A 22,670-nucleotide genomic window follows, 5' to 3' on the forward strand; every position below is an offset into this window, starting at 1 on the left:
GGAGGCGAGCACGTGTGCGCTCCGGAGGCGGCGCTGGGCTGGTGGAGCCGGGCGGCTGGGGTTGCCAAGCTAACGGCGCTGTTCCTTCTCTTCCCCTGTAGGTTTTGTACACTTGGCTGCGACCCAGAAGCAGCAGCGCGAGGGAGGGAGCCAGCAAACCAGCCTCGGCGGGCGGGTTGGTCGGCCTGCCCGCTCATTACCGCCAGGAGGAGGCGGGGCGGCGGCCTCGACATGAGCACGCAGGCGCGGGGCCAGGCTGCTCGCAGTGACTGGAGCGGCGGCGGCAGCAGCAGCAGCAGCAGCAGCTTGCAGCCTCAGTGGCAGGAGCAGCAGCAACAGCACCAGCACCATCTCCTCCACCACCTTCCTTCTCCTCCTCCCTTGGGCCGCAGCGACCTCGAAGGCGACCCCGCCGCAGCCATGCCGGTGACCGAGAAGGACCTGGCCGAGGACGCGCCCTGGAAGCGGATCCAGCAGAACACCTTCACCCGCTGGTGCAACGAGCACCTCCGCTGCGTGAACAAGCGCATCGGTAACCTGCAGTTCGACCTGAGCGACGGGCTGCGCCTCATCGCGCTGCTGGAGGTGCTGAGCCAGAAGCGCATGTACCGCAAGTACCACCAGCGACCCACCTTCCGGCAGATGCAGCTGGAGAACGTGTCCGTGGCGCTCGAGTTCCTGGAGAAGGAGAACATCAAGCTGGTCTCCATCGGTGAGCTTGTGGCGCGCCCGTCGGGGCTGGCCAAAAGAACGGGGACGCCTAGGCAGGCGGGCGAGAGCAGCGCTTACGGGCTGCAGGCTGCCTGAGGGAAGCAGCTCAGTTTCTGCATCCTCGGACCTCTTTAGTTGGGCTTGGTACTTCGTTTCAAACCAGCCGTCCGGGCACCTCTTGTGCCTGGGGGTTACGGCTCAAGGTTTTGGGGGCAAACTCAAACCAGCTCGTCTGTTCGCAGCTGCGGGGAGGTGTCTGAATTCCTCCCGGCGTGAGGAAGGCAGAAGTGGGGCCAAAGCGCCTGGCAGTGGGTACCCCGTCGAGTTGCCGCTCCGCTAGAGTAGCGAGCGGGTGGACGGGCGAGGTGGGCGCGGCTCTGCTGCTGAGCGTCTTCCTGAGGCGCCGACGAGCCCCCGGCAGCCCAGCGTGAAGGGCGGCTGTGGGGAGGAGCCGCCCAACCCGACCCTCCCGGGGCGGGTACCTGCCGGCTTGTTGCACCCTGCGAGCTTTGAAACCAGCTCGGCTCTTAGTCTACCGCCCGCCAAAGGAGGACTCTTAAGCTATCTAGAGCCCCCCCCCCCACTTCACGGTCTCTTAAGTACTGTTGTAAAGCACGCCGGTTGGGAGGAGGAGGGACGCCCAGGCGTCGGGTATTTGCATGCCCTCTTCCCCCGCCCCAATTAATGGTGTCTCCACCATCTACAAACTCCCCCGTCCCCGGGCTCGCATTGAACCGTAAACGGGGCCCGAGCCTAATCCTGGGAAAGCGGAGAAATGGCTGGCGCTGCTCAGACAGGATTTCCTGAGGTGCCTCCCTCCCAGCAGGTAGAGCCACTTCCTTTTGGCGGCAAAGACTTCGGTTTCCATGCTGGAGGATTCTGAAGGGTGTGCGCTGTATAAAAGCCCAGTCTCTGATCTGACACCAGCTTCTCTGCTTTCCTGGGAGAAGCAGGCATTGGGCTGAACTTGGTTCCCGTTTAAAATTAAAAGAGCAGCTGCGGGGCTTGTGGTGATACTGTAGTTTGCAAAGCAGTGCTCTGCCCCCCAAGTAGCATGTCAGGAAGAAAACCCAGCCGGCCTAATCATTTTATTCTCTGGGTCTGGAGAACGTGGTGTAGCCAAAATGTGCTGTGCTGTTGGTTCTGTGCACTAAGGATGCAGTATATAAGGAATGCTAATAAGGTAAAGGTAAAGGTACCCCTGCCCGTACGGGCCAGTCTTGACAGACTCTGGGGTTGTGCGCCCATCTCACTCAAGAGGCCAGGGGACAGCGCTGTCCGGAGACACTTCCGGGTCACGTGGCCAGCGTGACATCACTGCTCTGGCGAGCCAGAGCCGCACACGGAAACGCCGTTTACCTTCCCGCTGGTAAGCGGTCCCTATTTATCTACTTGCACCCGGAGGTGCTTTCGAACTGCTAGGTTGGCAGGCGCTGGGACCGAGCAGCGGGAGCGCACCCCGCCGCAGGGATTCGAACCGCCGACCTTTCGATCGGCAAGTCCTAGGCGCTGAGGCTTCCTTGTTAAATTGTTTTAATACCTTAGCAAGCATTCTAAAGTGTCTGGATTTCTAAAAGTGTGACTGTGATAGTATATCTATTTTGACCATTAGGATTTGACGTTAAGACTAATTTGGTAGAGACTATTCACACCTATTTTTTCAGTTGGCACTGCTGTTGAGTCAGCTGTGACCAGGTTCTTGGTGGAATGGGACAAACTGCAAAATGATAGGCTATGTATGGTAATCTGGGTGTACATATTTGACACATCACACCTATAAGGTGTTGTGCACTATTAACTAACTTGTCACCTATCAAAGGGATAGCTGCAGCAAAATACAATCTTGTTGAGCCCTCAAAGACTGACATCCTGATGGCATAAGATTTTGTGGACTAGCCCACTAGATTAGATGCATGATGTTACTCTGAATTACAGGTACATATGCAGTGTGTGTTGTAGAATCGAAGTGTGAAAGGATCTCAGTCATCTAGTCCATTCTTCTGCGAATACAGGAAACTGTATTGGGACTCCCTTAAAAATTGTCCATGGATAATGACACTCCATATTTTCTCTTTTAAAGCTGCATTTTTCTAAGCTTACGAGTTGGGAGGGGGTAGTTGTAGAGAGGGAAGATACTAGTCAGCTTCAGTCTAGTCAGAAAACATTTGTAAAGATGGCATTTCAGATGCTGTGATTAAAAGGCTGCCAGTGTCCTAAGCACAACAAACTTCCAAGATACAGTTGAACTATAGAATGGATAAATGTAGTCTGATTACAATAGCCATTAATTGCATAGAAAGCTCTGTGGCTAAGTACTGTTGCTTTGACTGTGTTTCTGGTGTCTTTTGTGTTGGGAATCTTTTCTTGCAAAATGCAGAACTTGTATTAAAGGAGGGAATAAATAATGCAAAATAGCACTAGGAGGTGTTTCTGGATAATATTGCATGGATAGAATGCCAGCTGAAATTATCGAGAGGCTAAACCTGATGCCTTGTGGACACCTGTAGTGTATACCAAGAATGCAGGATATACTTCACAACAGTTGTTTGTGAAAACATGTAGGTAGCACAAACAAAATATTTTACTGTGGCTTAGAAATGTTAACTATAAAAAAATCTTAAATGGCTTTTTCAGCAGCTGAAGCGACACCAACAGCGCACCTGCTTTTCTGCTGCCAATCACAATTCTAAAGTGACACAAAATTGAACACTTCTGCTTTTAACAGCTACATGAACCTTTGCATGTTTTCTGGGAAGTAAATCAAAGGGGGATAATTGGGAGTGCGTGTGCACAGCCTGTTGGGTCCATAGAGCATGAAAGCAGGAAGGGGTCTTGCAGAATTAGGTTTTTACTAAGGCAGGCCCATACCCTGAGGCAGAAAAGGCGCATTATCCAACTTGTCCGTGAATGTTTATGGACGAAGGCTATGTGATATTTAGGGAGGAAATTATGCATCTACTAGCAACTGCCCATAATTCCCATTTTAAGAGTTGCAAATGTAGGATCAGTAAAGTGACAAATACTCTTAAAACATTTTCACAAAGATAAACTTAATTGGCAGGGTTTTTCTGGGCAGAGACTTCATCCATTGGCCAAAACCCAAAACAAAAAAACTCTGCCACCAAGCAACTTGGTAACCATTCTCAATGATAGTTTAATGCTCTCAGTTGCAGATGCAGCTTTTTTCAAGGCAGTAATGGATATATTTTGGGAGCACTGAATGCTACTCTGAACCTTCAACAGAAATAGTGGGGGCATGAGTATAAACTACATCATTTGCAAATGAAGGCAGCTTTCAAACTTTTAAAAAGATGGGTTAATAGCAAGTGGTTCTCATAGCCAGATCTTGCTGTGTTCCCTATTAGCAGCCAAGTAGTAGCACAGAACTGGTGTGTTAACAAGCAAAAGAAAATAAAACTAATACCTGCCTGTGGGAGCTGAAATCTAACTTTCTAACAATTGTTGCCCTGTTTGGAAGTCTGTCTGAGTTTTAACTGGGGAAGTAACTTCGGTTCTCTCTGCAGTGGTGTCTCTGGAGTATAGAACTATGTTATGAGCAAAACGTGACCTTGAGTTAGAGACCTGAAACAGAACTTCAGAGACGTCCTGTCTGTGTAAATAGAGTTGAGGCTTCAAGGAAAAGTATAGGAGAAAAGAATGTTGGTTCTCTGTATGTAACCCATATGTTTTGAAGCACGGAAACCTTGCTGAGCTCTGAATCAGACTCCTTGTGGGAAAATACCTTTGACAGCTGTTGCAAACTTGCTTTTCCAGGGATTACTTCACTCTGATTTCTTTTCAGTTTAAATATTAACAGCAGAATATTGTTGGTGCAAAGCGCCAACAGAAGTAACAAGCGGAATAATGTGTACTCCTGCAACTAGTGCTGGGTGCTGCTAGTTTCAGAAACCCCATTAAAAACTGTTGTGGTGGGTGGGGGAAATTTTGCCTTTCACTAGACAAGGCCCCGCCCATCCTGTACTGCCCCTGGGAGATGGCAAGCTGCCTCTTACAAGTTGGTACTCCAATGTCTGGGCAAAGCAGGAAGTGTTAGGCTCCTGCATGTGTGGATTACAGTACATTCTATGTAGCAGCAATATATTTGATTCTATCAGATTTATTGCAACATGTTTAAGGAAAGTTTCTGAATTGTGTGCCCTGGGTGAGCTTGACGATAGCTGTGTTCTTCCTCCATTCTTGAAGGAAGTACGCCTTAGAATATCAGTTGGTGGGAGTCATAGGTGGGGGTAGAGTGTTGTTGTGCTCAGGATCTGCTTTCAGATTTCCCATAAGCATCTGGCTGGCCATTGTGAAAATAGGATGCTTCCCATATATCCTGAATTCTCCAAGCTGCTTTAAATGCTAACATGTCATGTCACCTAAAGAGAGGTATAAACTTATCTTCGGGCCAGGGAATAGCAGAGGTATAATTTGGTGGCGGCATCATTTTGATACATTCCAAAGGATTAGAGATAAAAGGATCAAGCTTTGCTTTACAGCTGCTTTAGCTTCACCTCCTGTGAGGCACAAGCAGGCTGATGGACTATCCTCCTCCTTGTAGGTACTTTGTCACTCATCATGGGACAGGAAGGGTCAAAAGTTCCTGTGTGGTCTTGGAAGGCATTCAGTGCCATAGCTAGAACTTGAACACGGAATTCCATGCATGTTGCCTCCCAAGTTAAATCTCACTGAGTTCACTGGACTTTGCCCAGGTATAGGATTGCAGCCTAAAGCAAAGTAAGGGAACTTCAGAATCTCAAGTGTACACATGAAGGTTCCACAAGCGTGCAGGTATACCTCTGATTCAGTTGCTGGCATAGGTTATCTTATAAACCAATCACCTTGCTTGAAATAGGATTGAGCCTCAATGTGATCTATAAACTTGCAACTTGTTACGAAGTTCTTACTGAAATCTTAGGTACAAACAGCCCTACTAATTTTGTTCCAGGTGTTTATGCTCCTGAATCAGATAAAATCTGGCATTGCTTTGGATAGCCCTGCTTAGGTCTAAAATATCGCATTTCAAATATAAGTACATCACAGTAATCTAAAGAATACCTTATTTTGTCACCCTCTTTCTATATTACATTGCAATACTGAAACCTTAAATATCACTGCCTAAAACCCTACCCTGAATGATCAGCTCTGTAGTGTCCTGTAGCTCATGTCTAGATGCGGATTTACGTAATGAATTGTTCTCTGCTAAACCAGTAGTGGTATCTGGAATTTAGACTCTTACCTCAATATTAAGAGCTGCTTCAGTCAACAAGAGACATATGAATCCTTTTTTGTTGGAAGATGCATGGTTAAGCACCTGTATTTTGGCAGTTAACATGCAGCTAATGACTAGCTATCAAATTTAATAACTGATATTTTAGTTAACCATTTTGGTTCATTTGCCCCAAGCAGGTTCCAATGTAGCTTTCTTCTTAGGCTCAGAATTGGGTTGCAAATGAAAGTGTAAGAAGTGGGAATTGATCCAAACTTTTAAAATTGTGATTGCTGTGTGATTGAGAGTGCCACTCCTGAAGTACAGGTTATGAGTGTGCTCCTCATTCGGTACGGTATATATTGCCAGATCTTTGTGGGAATTCTTTTCCTTCAGTAAACCTGGCAGGTTTTTTCATGAGCAGTAAAATGCTAGTATATCTCCTGCACTACACTCCTTAATGATTCACAGTTGGGTTGCCTTCAGTCTTGAATAACTAAATACAAACTGCAGCACTGAATGCAGTGGTCTGCTGGTGGTAGGAGATGCAGTTTGGTTTAATGGCAAAGGCTCAAAGGAAACATGGAACCAAATATCCATGAGCACTAGTAGACAAAATCATTTTTATTGTCCTGGGTCAGCTTGGAATTCAGAAGTCTCCTAATACATTCCTTTTTGAATACCCATGGTAATGTGTGCATAAGTGGAGTGTGATGGCCTCTTCCCAACTGATCAGGGATTGGATCCAGACTTCCTTTGATCAGTTCCATTCCGATGATGCTTCTGCCGATGGAAGGGGGGGAGCTATTTCGCCTCCACAGTGCCCCTCCCCCTGAAGCCTTTATGCCCCTGCCAATTGCTCAGGAGGATTGGGGATCCTTCAAAATGCTGTAGGCTTCAAGCAGAATTGGTGCAAATGTCTTATCTCCTCTCCTCCAGTGAAAACCTCCATTGGATTGGACAGGATGTACCACAAGCAGAAGGTGCCATTGTATTTGCAGAACAGAAAGTATTGATCCAAACCATAATCTTTTACCACCATCGTGTGGTAGAGGCAATAGCTCTCTACAACATAGGGTAGATAACTTTAGAAGTAGAAAAGCACTACACCCATGCTGACTCAGTTTAACAGGAACACTGATAAGCAATACTTGGATGTCACTATATGGAGAAATACTGAACCAATTCGTACTAGACATTCAATCATGCAATAGTTGTACTATTTATCAGTGGCTCACTAGGGTGTGTGTTTGGGTGTGTGAATTGAGTTGCAATTAGTAATGCTATTGAAGCAACTTCCTGTCTTCATGTTGCAGTTCAAGGAATGAACCTGTACTCTACTTGGGTATTTTGGGTGGAGTAGTTCAAATGAAATGTTTGATTTATGGGTTTCTTTATATGCAGTTGTCTCTGTGAACAGAAGTAGTAGCTTTTTAAATAGAGAGGGTGGTTTCACTGCTGCCAGCTAATGTCCACACCCCATGTTTATATATACTCAAAAACCTAGGTAACAGCTAAGCTAGCTACTGTTATGCAGCAATAATTGGCTGTTTTAGGATGTGGGGACTAGAAACCAGCATGTTTCTAGTCTGTACGATGCAGGAACATACCTTGTGTAATTGCAGAATCACCCCCAGCCTAGTATGATGTTCATACTTTGGTAATATTCTAGTTTCCTCAGGCAAGGAGCGGAGTGATGAAAGCATATGCCTTAAAATCCTCATGACAGTGGTTAATGCACCCTTCTTTGGTCAGGGGAAGATGGCGTAATACTTTGAGCAACATTCCAAAGAAGATCTCTGCCCCTGAGTTTGCGTGCCGTTGCCACCCATTGAACTTGAAAAATCCAGACCTTCAACATAAATTCAGTATTGTCCTTTCTGAGTGGCAATGTTTTTTTTAAGGTCTTGGGCAGAGAGGGCTTCCCCAGTCCTGCAGCCTGAAATTTCTTGCCTAGGGATGCTGATGATTAGAACTTGGGACTTAGTCACACAAAGCATGAAGTGCTGGGAGTTGTACAGAAAACATGCTTGCCCTTTAGTATAGAAAAATATTTTTTCTCTCTACTTGTGAATTGATAGCTTTGTTCAGGTTGGTGCGTGCAAAGAGGCTTTGGCTGCAATTAAAAATGACTCTGCTGGGTGAAAATGACATAGAAACCTCATTGGCAAATCTTTTGGAGTGTGTGTGATAGTATTGGAACTACTGGTGCTTGGATTGTATTCTTTAATCTTGAATTGGAAGCTTCTTAATGTACTCATAATAAAGGGTGGCATTGGTAGCTGAAATACATGTGTAACCTGAACTTATAAACAGACTTTGCTTGTTCTGTTTCAAAAAAGCATGTTCTTCTGTGTCTGCCTGATCAGAGCAAATGCTGGATCTCACAACTTACTGTTGAAAGGAATGTTGGCAGTTTCCTCCTCCCTCTCCTCCCATTTTGCAGAACCTTGCATAGGAACTATAAATGCCTAGAGATTATCACAGTGGAAATGGTGCTGCAAAGCACAACTCGCCACCTTTGCTCCTAGAACAATGATTTAGCAGACAAACTTCCTGAGGAGGAACCCAAGGTTCAAGGATTGCTTTCTGCCTGTTGACTGACTCCTTAATCATCCTTAGTTGAAACTCGTCTACTTGAAAAGCCCAATTACTTATCTCAGGGCTTTACCACTGAGTTTCAGCTGGCATTACTGCTTTATTGCTAGTGAATACAAGAATTGTTATTCCTGTAATGTGCTAGGTTTTAATAATGGGTGAAATGTAAAATCATTGTAGATAAAATTGCTGTGTAGGAGGCTTTTTCTTTTTTTTTGCCCAGTTTATAGTCGTGTGACACAGGGACATGAAACACTGACTCACTCTGCCCTACCCCTTCCAATGACATGTTTGTGCGTGTGTGCCTGGTTGCCTGGGCATCTAAATGACCTGGTAACTTAGAACATATTCCCAGCCCTGGCTAGCTGGGAAGTTAGAATAATTCCTGCCTGTAGTATATGTAATGTGGTCTGTTTAAAAGAACTTGTTTTTAAAATAAGTTTTTATCAGAAATTTTAATGCACACTTTATATTTTATGTAATCCTCTTAGAGGTTTGGATAAATCCTGATATCTAATGTATATATTTACAAGCACACACACATACACACACAATATGAATATGAGGGCAGATGCAGTTACAATGAAAGACAACTACCTAAATGAGGCATAAAAACAAACCAACAAAGACAGCTGTGTTGGGATGAAAAATATCTCCCAACACCCATAGCTATATAATACCTGTATTAGGACAAGCCAAGAATCATGAAATGTGCAAGCTTTCAAGTTCTCCAGAACTCTTAATCAGGTGAGATGAGTTTGAAAGCAAGGGATGGGGAATAAAAATTAAATGGGCTGGGCCTTCAAGTCTAAAGATGGAGATTGCAAAAATGAATTAGCCTGCTAGGTGCTTGCCAGTGTTATGATCCTTGCAGGTACAGTATTTGGTTAAACCTGGAATTCTGGCATTAGCAAGTGACAACTGCTCACATTTTTTAAAAGTAACATTTAGCAGCTATGCAGGCTTCCTCAACCTCAGCCGTCCAGATGTTTTTGGTGTACAACTCCCATGATCCCTGGTTAGTAGGACCAGTGGTCAGGGATGATGGGAATTGTAGTTTCAAAACACCTGAAAGGCCGAGGTTGAGGAAGCCTGGGCTATAGCTTGAGCTGAGCCATGAAACTCACGGGGTGACCTTGAGCCAGTCACTGCCTTTCAGCTGAACCTACCTCACAGGGTGGTTGTGGGGGTTAAATGAGGACCATGTGCACTACCCTGATTTCCTTGGAGGAAAAAAGTGGGATGGGAATGCAACAAAACAGAACAGCTTCCAATGAGATGGGCTTATTGACTTTGGCTGTAATCTTATGCATGCTCAAGGAATAAGTCCCATTGTTCAATGGAGCTTACTTCTGAGTATGCAAAATCGAGGGTTGCAAACAGATTCACACTGTTTGCCTCCGCTCTGAAGGTTTTCTCCTGTAAGAGAGAAGCAGGGACATTTGGGTTTAATAGACTTGAAAATCCTCTGAGACCCTTCAACACGACCAAAAAGAAAGGAGAGAAACTGGCGCTGCTGCTGCTGGCAGCGCAATCATGTCATGTAAAAATGAACCATCTGTGCAGAATTGCGTTGTTAATCTGAAGAATGACTGTTGGCAAAGATGTACTCAATTCATCACGTGAAATATGCTTCTGTACAGTTCTAGAGAACTGTAGGCTGGGCATAACTCTTTGGTGCTATTGAGCTGTCATAGTGGAGGTAAAAGACCAAGGCTCCTACTGTGAGCCAGGAAAGACTATTCCTTCTATCCAGCGTTTGTTTGTGGGTGCTGGGCTTGCTGCCTTGCTGCTCCTGTTTTAATTGAGCGTTTAATTGATTCGCTCTATACTACTTTTCTCTGTAAAAGGAATTGTTACGTGGAAAAGGTAACCTATGGCGGGTCATCTGCTTGAGTTCAGGGCAGGGGTCCCACAAACTTACATAAATCACTACTTGCAACTTTAGATTCAATTCACACACTGTAGGTAATTTTAACTTGGAGGGGTTTCCTCACTTCATGCTGTGTGTACTGTTTTTGTCTCCCACAAATCCTCTACCACAGGTGTGGGCAGACTTCAGACTTGGGGGGAATCTCCTTCCGGGTATTTTCTGCTGGCATCTCATGGTCTTCAAAATAGTGTCTGCAGGTAGGGTGGGGCTGAATGTATCCTAGGGAGCTTCTGAGGGACATGCTCAGCCCAGGAATCTGTTTTCAGTACCAGAACTGCTAACTCCTTGGGTTTCCCTCCTCACCCCCCTTTGCAACTATGTGTTTTATTAGCCTAATTTGTTTAGAGGTGCTTTTTTTGTTGCTGTTGATAAAGGAAAGTAGGAAATGCTTGCTCCACTGCAAACAGCTCATATCTATCACATGCTGGGAACTTGGGAGGAGTGGGTAGGATTAATTAAAAAAAGATTCTGTGCTTTGAGGAAGCTGGCTGCAGCAAGTATGTTTGCCACTCTTTTCTCCTTCCAACTCTTCCCATTAAATACATGAAGCAACTCTCATGCTTTCGACTTTCCCCCCAAACATTATCATGAAGCTGAGATAAAAGTAGGGCCAGTGGCTTCCTGGCCCCTTTATTTATGGATGGGAGCCGCTCTCCACTTGCCTGCTTTATATTTCTGGCACAAGGGTTGGAAAACTCAGGCTTCACTATCTGTGGCCCCTTCCCCCAAGTTCTGTTCAGTAGAAGTCAAAGACATAACATAGTTTTGTGGTGGTGCAAAGTCATATTCTTTATAGCAGTGCATTTTTTTTTAAGTGTGCTAAAAGCTAGGGTATTGCATCCATATGGGCTACAATGATAGAGGCCACCCAGGCAGTCTGAGTGTTTCATGTGCACTTTGCATTGCGGTGCTCTGTGTCTTGGAAGTAGCTCAAGAAATGGGTGAACAATAACCACCATGATCTGACAACTGAACTGGGACTTGTGCCAACGCCCTTAACTCTGACGTTAGAAACTTGGTGTGGTATAAACCTGACCAAGTACTATACTTTCTGATTTCATCGGCTGCTGTGGGATCCCTAATTGGATTAAACAGGTGAAAATAACGCTTAAGTTGTGCTCCTTCACTTTATGAATCAATAGTGAAATGGCTTAATGCTTTTAGCAGCACAGCTCTACTTGCTGCCTCTTAGGAAGTGAAGGCCGCTTTGACATAACATTGCTCTGAGTGGGACCAGGCCCAAACCTCAATTAAGTTAGTGGGGGTGGGAGGCAGAAATCTTAAAAAGACTTCTGTGTGGAGGTGGAGATAACTGTTTGATCTGCAGCACAGCTGACATGAAAATGTGTTTGGAGCTCTACAAACTGCAAGGGAAAACTTCCCTCTGGGCACTGTGGCGGCTGATGGGGCTCTTCAGGAGTGGAGTGAAAGGTGAGATTTCTGAGCACAGTGGTACCTTGGTTTACGAACAGCCCTGTTAATGAACTGTTTGGTTTATGAACTCCACAAAATCGGAAGTAGTGTTCCGGTTTGCGAACTTTACCTCGGTCTATGAATGGAAGCCAAATGGCGGCGGAAGGCCTCATTAGGGAAAGTGTGCCTCAGTTTAAGAGCATATTTGGTTTAAGAATGGACTTCAGGAACGAATTTATTCGTAAACAGAGGTACCACTGTAAAGAGCTTGGGGAACTGAAACTCGGTAGGCAGCTGAGGAAATTAGTGGCCCTGCAGCAACAGTATCCTGCTGCAACTTAATGCAGGAAATGGAGATGGTCAGCTCAGACACTTGCAAGGTTCTGACTTTAAACTGCTGAGCAGGTTTATGTGCCAGTGACTCAAAGACTTGGAAAGTCCCTATACACTGGTATTGCATCTTAACACACATTTTACTTAGGCTTTCCGCTCTCGCCTGCAGCCTCTGTGTTTTTCAGGGGAAAGACCCGTCAAGCAGTGAGCCAAGAGGGGAAAAAAGAACCCCTTTCAAAAATGGTGTTCCTGCCACTTCTTTGCAAGGAGCATCCGCAGTGGGGCTGTAGCCAGTCTGAATTGCTGCTGATAGGAGGGTGCCTGTCTGATGGGGGAGACTCCGGCTAGCTCTGGTGGGATGCGGTGGCGGCATACCAATTCCTCTTCAGGAGAGAAAGCTGCACAGATGGCTTGCCTGCTGCTAAAAGAGTTGCACTGGTTATGAATCGGCTATCTGGCTAAGTTCAAAGTGCTGGTATTAGTGTTCAAAGGCCACCAGGATACCTAAAAGACCGTCTCACCCCTTTACATACCTAACCAATCACTGTCTTCTATAGAAGAGGGTCTCCTGCAGATATGACCTTATCAGGCGATTCATTCTGTATGATGTAGTATTTGGACCTTCATTGTGGTGGCACCCTCCCAGTTATACACCAGACCTTTCCTTTTTGACTCCCATTGAAGGCCTTCCTTTTTCAAAAAGCCCTTTAAGTGGATTTTTTTTTTTTTTATATCCCAATCTGTATCAGATCTGATGCAGTTTTTACATATGACTTTATTGAGCATTATTAATGGCTTTGTGATGTTTCATGGGTTGCCATTCATAAACTTTAAAAGAGAGACTAACCTTGCCTATGTGTGGTAAATGTCTAATAGGTTGTGTGCAATTCTTAGAGTCCCCCTAGTCAGACATGTGTCACTGGCCTGCTTGGTGTGGGCACTGAAGAATGTCTGTGCTGGGCAGAGGAAGCAGTGCTGCCCATCTTCCACTCTTGGAGGTGATGTTGAACTAATGAAGGCAGACTGGTCTCTCAAAGCTGCACAGGCAAACCATTTCCTCGATTAATGTTGATGAGAGAGAAAGCATCCCTTCCCACAAGTACTGGTCCCAGTTGATCACTTATTCCTTGCAATTAAATCTTGGTTGTGGTCAAATTCTTCCAGGACTGACCGCCAAGATGGCCTCTGGCCTCTCCCCTATTCTTGCTTAGTCTAGGTGACTGGGCACTAGATGACCCTTGGGGTCCCTTTCCAACTCTGCAGTTCTACAGCTCTATTCTGTAATTTTTGTCCCAGGGCTTAATGTGGTGGCCACAATAAGTGTGACTTGGGTGAAACATTGGTTGTTTTGTTAACAAAAATGGGGACATCTTTTAGGCTTATGCCATGAGTCTTGCGTTGCTTGCCTTGATCAAAATGCTTTAAAACATATTAGTAGCCAAAATATTGCGTGTATCAAAAAGTTTTAAGAGGTGTACCAGGCTATGAACATTAAAATGTTTTTCCTTTGACTAGAACACTTCCTTTTTCTGAATGCTGCTCTCTGATTGTGATGGAGCCTGGCTGAACTGTGCATACTTGCATGAATGGGATTTCCTCTCACCAATCCTGTTATGTGTGGTGACTCTGGATGGTTTCAGATGGAAAAACTGAATCAAAGTGTACATTGTAGTCAAGGATTTCCCCAAACAGTAATCACTTCTGATTACTTCCAACGTGTTGGTTTTGGCTCTAAAAAACCCGTATACACTGTGGCTTTAGTGTTTGGCGTGTGCTGCACAGAAGATATTTGGCTCTACCATATCTAAATAGCTTCACTTATCTGTGCAGTCCTCTGCTGGTGTGATGGCTGCCTGGAAGCATCTTGACCCACACCCAGTGTGAGTAAACATGCTTGCTAATGCTGTGGATGTTGGTCTTGGAAGCTCCCCAGACTTTGTCACTAACCATGTAGCCTCTACTACTGACTGATTGCTAAAACAAGCTGCTGCAGATGAGTAACTGGAATCTTATGAGACTTTTTTTGAGCATATTTATATGGATAAGGAACAAATATTGGTAAGCTAGTTGTGGGAAAGATGGCCACTTCCAGCTTCACCCCAAGCCTGCCTGGGTGAGATGAACCCTTTCCTCTTTCTGGGAGGTCTCCAGTATTTTGAGTCTGCATGCTTCTACCACTGGGGATAGATAAGGCCAGAAGAAGCCGTTGGACTACAGCTCCCATCAGCCCCTGCCAGCATGGCTAGTGATCAGGGATGGTCAGCAATTTCTAGGGGTCACCACATTGGCCATCCCTCTATGAAGCAGCCTTATCTGATCCCCCACAAAGGGCACCAGGTGGTAGTTTACTCTTCATAGTGAAGGTGAGCATTGAGGGCTGTGTCTCTGAATAGTTCCTATGAACAGTATTCAGTGATCAAACTGAGCAAGATGAGAGAAGTTTAGTTGGCTGGTTTTGAGACCTGGCTAGCCTGTTACCTGAGATACCAAATAGTTTGATAGTTGGTATTGCAAAGGCTTTGGCTTTAGGAAAAGCTAAAAATAAACTCCCATTGTGCTTTTAGATAATGAAGCCTAAGGAGATCTTGCACAACTCCCTTTAGAGTGAAAGTCAAAGGTGTTTGGGCCTACTTATTCCAGGTCTACCACCCTGACCTCTGATAGGTCGCTGTAATAAGGACAACTTTAGGAAATGTAGGCTGCCAAGAAGGTTCTGATTTTTTTGTTCTGGACAGGGTACTTATAGCAGAACATAATGCAGAGACATATAAAGGATGTCAATGCATATATCTAGTTAATAGTGTTGAAAAAAAAGCACATTGCTCCTTGATTGCTGCCTTCCTGGCAACAGGAACCTCAGATGTAGTTATGATCTGTGCATGAACTGTAAATAGCAATAATTGTCTGCATAAACCATACATTTTGACAAGACTCTGTATTATCAAATGAGAGGGTATTGCGATCAGGAAATGAGAAGGCAACAGTGGCTTGAAGCTGACATAATTTGCACTTTTAATGCCACAGACTCAAAGCCAAACATACCTTAAAGATAACTGCAGGCTTAAATGAGGGTCTGTTGTCTGCAATTAGCCACTGAAATAGGAGTGTGGTGTGCATAGTCCTTCCAGCCTCGATCTGAGGTGGCACTTTTCTTGTCCAATTGGAAAGCTTTTGCATACTGTTGATGTTTACTTGTAGTAGAATAATATGCATTGAACTATGGCATATGTTGATGATGGTTGTGTGGGTTGCCAAGCCCACAGAACCTGCATTCTTCTGCCTAGTCTTTCTGGAAGGATTGTTTTATTTCTGTCTTGCAAATGTCAAATTGCAAGACTGGTCTGCCTTTTGGAGAATGAAGTTCTGGTTTGTGAGAGGCCTTTTGTGGGGAAAATAACAAAAATGACTGTGCAATTTATCATGCACTGAATCCTCCTAGTATTTTCCAGCTCTGTTGTAATTTCAGTCTTCCCCCAACTTGGTGTCCTCCAGGGTAATGATCACCTGAACTCACTTCAGCCGGTGTAACAGGGATTGTAGTCAAGCAACAGCTCGAACTCAATAGTTCGGGGGAAGTCTAGTGTATTTTAGATACACTTTCATTATAGGTTTCTATACTTTCATGGGGCCATGCAAGGTCTCTGTAATGCTTCATACTTTCTGCCCCCCACCCACCCCCCCAATTTCTTTGACAGCAGAATAATGGGAGTTTCTATTTATATTTACCTAAATTTAATAGCATTGGAAGATGGAGCATCTTATCTTACTCTGCAGTCATATGCTGTTGTTTTTGAAGTGAGGTTTGAAGACATGGAAGCATGCTAGGCAGGAGCCATAAGTGTAATGTGCCTTTCAAACAGTTATTTTATATGGCTGCCTTATTCCAGAGCCAGTGGCTAGTTGATCTAGATACACAGCTGGAGAAACATAAATACTTACCAGAGTGTTCAGTTCCTTTTGAGGCCTGGTGATGGGTGTCCTGTCTCCTTCCTAAATGGCCTATCACTGGAATTGGTGTTTTCTCATTATTACTGGTTTTCATGTGCTTGTGATGTGTAGCCACTGACTAGTGCATTTTATTCATGAGTGGGCACTCTAGTATTTCGGAGAACAGGCTGGTGGGATGCCTGCCTGAAAATAGACCCATGAACAAATATTCCAGACAGCAGCCTCAAGCAGCCAACTTGAAGGGGGGCATTGTTGTATGTCTAGACGGCTACCATGAACAATGTTGTGGGAAAGTTAATACCTCCTTTCTGGCATATCTGAAACGAAATGCAGGATTGGAGCCTTAATCAGCAGGCAGGGCTACTTCAGAACACTTTTGTACTCATACGGATGGTGGCAGATTACTGGGAATGTGGGTGAATGTGGGTGCAGACGTAACCATAGGGCTTTCCAGACAATAGTTTTCCATACCATTAGCTGTTGACTATAGTGCTACCTCTGAAAGCACTTTCCTGACATTGTTTTGCATAACCTGTCTTGGACTGTCCCACCCATTCTGTTCCTGATTTGTCACTTTGGCCTAGCAGCGATTAGCACAGTTGTCATGTGCTTCCATTGGAGCTGCCACTCCTTGACTGTCAGCGCCCTGGGGGTCCAGTGGTGCAGCTCTGTTCTTCAGGATGCTTGCTTCCACAGCATCCATTCACCCGTCGATTGTTGGATGAATGAATCTAGAACCTCTGAGGTAGGTTTGGGCTGCCAAAGCAATTGCCATAGAAGCGAGAACAAGAGATCTCTATAAACGCTTGAGGCAGCTTGCGTCGAAATGAAAGGCAGCATTGGGGGGTTGGGGAATGATTCTGTGCATGTGCAGGTTAGAATGGCTGCCAAGAAAATCTCCTGGGAATATGTGCATCAATATTCGGATGCTTCGCAAGGCAGTGTTCCAGTCAAGCCAGTAACGAAGCAAACTGATCTCATCTGCAGCTTCTGGGGGCTTTTCACATACATGGGGAACAAGGGGTGACCTCACTAATGTGGAATGTGCTTTGCTTAGTGTAAGAGGGGGGCCTGTTCTCCTGGGGGTTATTGTCAGCATAACAAGTTTGCCAATGATGTCATTTATTCAAAGCGTGCTGCAGCAGGCTTTAAGGACACAGGAAGGGCTTTTCGAAAGCTAAAGTTTCTGTTTTAGTAATAAATGGAACCAAAGTTCTCCAGGTTGGCTGTAGAAAAATTTTATTGGAAAAGGAAGCATTACCAGGTGCTGACTCCTGTTATACCACTAGTGCCAGATCTTAATAGCCAAAAGGCTCTTAACTCAGAACTGGTGGTGGTAAATGTTAAGTGATAACAAGAACTGGTGAAAAACAAACCTGAGCTTGGACTTAAGTAGTGATCACTTAGCAAATGTGCCACAGATGTTTTCTAAGCAGCATAATAAAGCACCCCAGTATTCATTGCCATACTTCTTGGCATCCCACTTGTTGGCATCTGTCTCAAGAGGTCAAATTAGCAACACCAAAGTGACCTCCCTGGGGCACAAGCCTGGGCAGTGTGTGTGGAGCTCCTGGGCTGCCTAGGGTACAAGACTGTCCCCCCAGACTCACTGCTGTGGTTCAAAGGAAAGCAGAGCAATGCTTTTGGCACCAGAGTGGCTGCAGGAGTTGTCAGAAGGAGGGGTACAAGGCACCATCCAGCCGTCTTAAGGACTATACTCTGGATATGTGTAGGGTTTATTCTTGTGCCATTTCTTCTCCTGAAGTTATCTCATAAGGCAGTGGAGTTTTAAGACCAGAGTTTTCCTTCTAGATGGGCTACCTTCCCAGGTTGACGAGCTGCCTTCCAGGCTGTTGGAGGCACTATTGGTCTCGTTTGCTTAATCCACCAGAGCCTGTGTTTGCATGCAGGGGGAAGTCGCTAACTTACCAAGGGTTTGAGACCCATTGGTTATCCTCACCTGATTTAGCTGGCCAATGGAAGCCATTCCCGGGGTGTGGCTACTTTCGTATGCTGACAGCTTCTAGGAGCCACAGGTGAGAGCTGAGTGCAGGATGGGGGACTAAAGGTGGACAAACTACCCCAGGAGGGGTACAATGTGTCCAGTACCAGAGTTACCATCCCTCCCCTAACACCCCATACCTTTTTATTTAAAATGCCTACCGCATTCTTTAAAAGCACAATCCTCTTGGGAGAAGAACTTTGTTAATGTGGCTCTGGTTGCATGAGGTTCAGTTCACACTGCTTTCAGGGTAAATCACAAACATGAAAACCTCCCACTTTTGATAGTTGTGTGCTTTATTCGGAGGCAGGTGATGGGAAAGTTAGCAGTTCTGTTTTAAGGGGCAGTACTGCAAGAGTAAACAGGGCAGGGTATGTTTCACGCAGTACTTGCAGGACTAAATCATCCCTGCAACCATAAGATTTGACACTTGCTTAACATGGAGACAGTATTTCCATGTTAAATACTACAGCTGCCGAAGACAAATGGCTTGTGACTCTGTACTAAGAAACTTGAAACTTCTAACACTTATTCAAAAACTAAATGCCTTCTGAGAAGCGGGAGGTGCAGGGAATAGTGTTGGTCCTTGTGGTGGTTGGGGGTATAAAAATGCTTCCTTTAAACATGGTGGGGGGCCCTAAACCACGGGCAGTATTTGGCACCCCCAAAAGGTGGTTCTATGTGCTCTCAAGATGTGTTGCCCATTCAAAATTATATTGAAAATTTAAATTTTACTGATTTTAATGATAAATGGTTTGAAATGATACACAATGGTGGATGGGACCATTGCAAGGGAGCTTTGAGAACTGCAGTTCGCACCACACGCATACTAACACTTAAGCTGCACCTATTTTGATATGTGGCGCCCGGAGGGTTGACAATGGGTCATTGTGGCCTTTTACCCAAAGAACCACAGGTCTGCAACAGACTCTTGATTTGAAACATTACGTGCAACAGCTTTATCTTCCCTAGTTTACAAGACACCAAAGGATGCATTTGCAGCCATTGTAAGGCAACTAATAATAATAATAATAAATTTTTTTATTTATACCCCGCCCTCCCCAGCCAAGGCCGGGCTCAGAGCGGCTTACAAAAAATAATAAAAACAAGAAGAATGATTATAACTTAAAAACAAAAATAAAATACAACATTAAAATAATGGAACATTAAAATATTAAAATGTAGCCTCATCGCAGGAGGAGAAGGAAAAGAAAGAAAAAAAAGAGAGAGAGAGAGAGAGAGAGAGGGAGGGAATCAAATTGGCTCCAAGCCAAAGGCCAGGCGGAACAACTCTGTCTTACAGGCCCTGCGGAAAGAAATCAGATCCTGCAGGGCCCTGGTCTCATGAGGCAGAGCGTTCCACCAGGCCGGAGCCAGAGTTGAAAAGGCCCTGGCTCTGGTTGAAGCCAATCTAACTTCCTTAGGGCCCGGGACCACTAAGGTGTTGCTATTTATAGACCTTGAGGCTCTCCGTGGGGCATACCAGGAGAGGCGGTCCCGTAGGTATGAGGGTCCTAGGCCGTGAAGGGCTTTAAAGGTCAAAAGCAGCACCTTAAATCTGACCCTGTACTCCACCGGGAGCCAGTGCAGCTGGAAAAGCACCGGGTGAATATGCTCCCATGGCAGAGACCCCGTGAGGAGCCTCGCTGCAGCATTCTGTACCCGCTGGAGTTTCTGGGACAGCTTCAAGGGCAGCCCCGCATAGAGCGAATTACAGTAGTCAAGCCTGGAGATGACCGTCACATGGATCACTGTGGCCAAGTCGGAGCGGGAAAGGTAAGGGACCAACTGCTTGATGCGGCGAAGGTGGAAAAATGTCGCCTTGGCTGTTGCTGTAACCTGCGCCTCCATGGAAAGGGAGGGATTGGGATCTTGTGGCCCTCCACTTGGTGGACCAGCTGTCACATCAGCTGCAACCAGGGATGGTGGGAGATGTAGTCAGCAGCATATGGATAGCCACATATCCCCCCTCCCCCACGCCTTTTCTAGTATGTTCTGTATTTTCCTTGTAGTATACTCTGGCTCTTTCCTGGTGTCTGAAATGATTAGTGTCCAGAATGGTAGCTGTGTTAGTCGTCTTGTAGCAGGAACATCAAATTCATGTGGCACTATCAAGTCCAACACAGTTATTATGATGCAAGCTTTCATGGACTCTGACCACATTGAAAAAAATTAAATGGTGGAGTTCTGCCTTCAAGGAAATCTGCAAATATCATTTCTATTCACAACTCTGGTCAAGAACTTGCACTGCTCCTTCCTGCAACATGTTTATTCTCTGTACTAGAGTTCAGAGATCATGTCCTCTTGCTATGGTTTGGACCCACAGGCTTGAGTCTTAAGGTCAGGAGGAATGACCTGTTTCAGACATTACGACAATTCATGTCCTACCATAATGGGAACAATTTGTAGTGAGACATGTGTACATATGCTTCCATTGTTTGATGGGTTGCAACATGCCATTTCCTGCAAACTCAACAAACTCAACAAACTGTGTCTGATGTTGCCTAAAAGACCAATCTTAAGTAAAGCATATGAAGCCAAACTCTCTGCTACAACTAGAAAGCTATTTGGCACCCTCTGTTTGCTTTGTCATGGGGGTGATCTGCTTCCAAGGAATACATCTTGCAAGGAATTCCTTCCAAGGAATACATCTTGCAGATTTAGGCATACGGGGCTGCTGCGACTTTCCTCAGAGCTATTTCTGGCCCTAAACATCATTTATGCTTTTAATGGTCATGTTTTAGACTCTTCTCTTGTCAGTTGTTGGTGGTTAACATGCTGGTGAACAATGTGCCTCTCCCAAGTGAAAGTGTGTGTGGATGTGAGCATATGCACACTGCATTGCAGCTTGGTAGCAGAACCTTTGCTGCTGCCCCTTTAAGGCATATAGTAATCTTTGCTCAGTTCTAGTGGTTCTTTTTTTTTTTTTTTAAGACTATAAGCTAACAGTACCAAAAATAACATGCTTCGGGTTTATAATAATCTCAGTGGTCACATTTGTCATTTTAAATTGCAGATGTGTCACTAAGCTCTGCCCTCTGTTCCAGTGGAAGGCCCCCCAAAAAGAGAAGTTATCAAATTATGTACTACTAGCTGCTGTTATCTGCATGATCTGCATCAAACCTACAAAACTGGCTTACACTTTTTCATGGAAAAATAGCTGTGCTATACCAGTGGATTTCAGCCCTTATAGGTTAGAGGAAACACACCTTTTTTTTAGTACCATGGCCCTTTCTCCCTGCCCCCAACATCCACCTACAAAGTAAAAACAGGTAATGCATTGTAAAATGTTGACAGACCCAAGCATCCCGTGGAACCCTGGTTGGAAAAGGTGCAGTCTAGAAGGCAGCAAGCACGTTAGGTGGGTGTCTGCCTATAAGGCACACCGATTTTCAATGCCTGGAACCCAATGTAAGGGGTCACCCAAGGTGAAGGGGTGCATTTGGCTACAGAAGAAATCCTGCCATTTAAGTTATAGCGGCTCGTACCCTTTGAGATACTGTAAATCCCTTAAAATAAATGTCATGGCTGGGGATACTGTATTTTAGTTGTATTGCCTTGTAGAATAATAGCAATCACTCTGAACTATTACCTTAAGTTTTAAGTACAAAATTCTGAAGGCTTGCCAAAAGAAGTATATTACTCTCTGGACACTAGGTTTATAAATGATACATCTGTCTCCCTTCCCTAGGAGCCTTGGGTGTAATCTCAAATCAAGGCGAGGCCAGGAGAAGACAATCTCAGTGACATTATTCTTACTGAAAACATTGCAAAAAGTGGATACCCTTTCAAGAAATAGTGTGGCTAACAAATACAAATGAACTGGAGGGAATAAATTTGAATTTGCACACCATAACCGAGCTAATGTCAAGTATGATGACCTACAGTGGAACAGATAAGCGTGTGTGCTGCCCAAAGCCTGCTGGTAACCATTTAAAAAAAATCCAACATAAAATCTTTTCTAGAAGTCTTACTTTCCTGCCCTAAACTTACTTTGCTCCCGGCATTTGAAAGCAAGCCCAAATAAAACCTATTTTGGGATTGGGTTAGGAAAATCTATGGGAATGGGCTGCCATTGCAATGGAGCAGCCTTTTTCTCCATGCTCTTGCTAATCTAAACTAGGTGCACAGGTGGCACAGTCAAGATGCCCGGTTGCAAAGTGGTGTCAAAGTTTGGAGTTTGTGCTGTTTGCTGAACTTCTTACTTCCACAATCCAAATGGTTGCTATGCCAGTGAATATGTTAAGAACTGGCCGCCTTTCATTCTTGGCCAGTAGTACTACATAGGAGCTTGTTCACCATAGGTATGTCCCAGTTTGGTCACTTCCAGAGTTATAATATCATAAAACTGTAGAGTTGGAAGGGACAAGGGTCATCTAGTCCAACCCCCTGCAATGCCGGAATCTTTTCCCAATGGTGGGGGGACAGGACTTGAACCCATGATCTTTGAGACGTAAGAGTCTCATGCTCTACCAACTGAGCTATCCTGTTTCAAGTGACAGTTAACCTGGTTTCTCAAGCTG

General features: G+C 45.0%; 1 protein-coding gene across 5 annotated transcripts in view; it reads left to right on the forward strand.

The window, feature by feature from the left end:
• Positions 1-219: 219 nt before the first annotated feature.
• FLNB (filamin B) overlaps positions 220-22,670 on the forward strand; it is an 82,754-nt gene continuing 60,303 nt past the window's right edge. For 3 of the 5 annotated variants that reach the window (XM_079966991.1, XM_079966992.1, XM_079966993.1), the window contains exon 1: positions 266-712. In XM_079966991.1, coding sequence (XP_079823117.1) covers positions 421-712 — 292 coding nt within the window. In that variant the 5' untranslated portion in view covers positions 266-420. Of the gene's footprint in view, positions 713-22,670 lie in introns of all 5 variants that reach the window. The other 2 variants (XM_079966994.1, XM_079966990.1) reach the window with 2 other exon arrangements.

This window comes from Podarcis cretensis, assembly GCF_951804945.1.
Source record: "Podarcis cretensis genome assembly, chromosome: 2".
Classification (NCBI taxonomy): domain Eukaryota; kingdom Metazoa; phylum Chordata; class Lepidosauria; order Squamata; family Lacertidae; genus Podarcis; species Podarcis cretensis.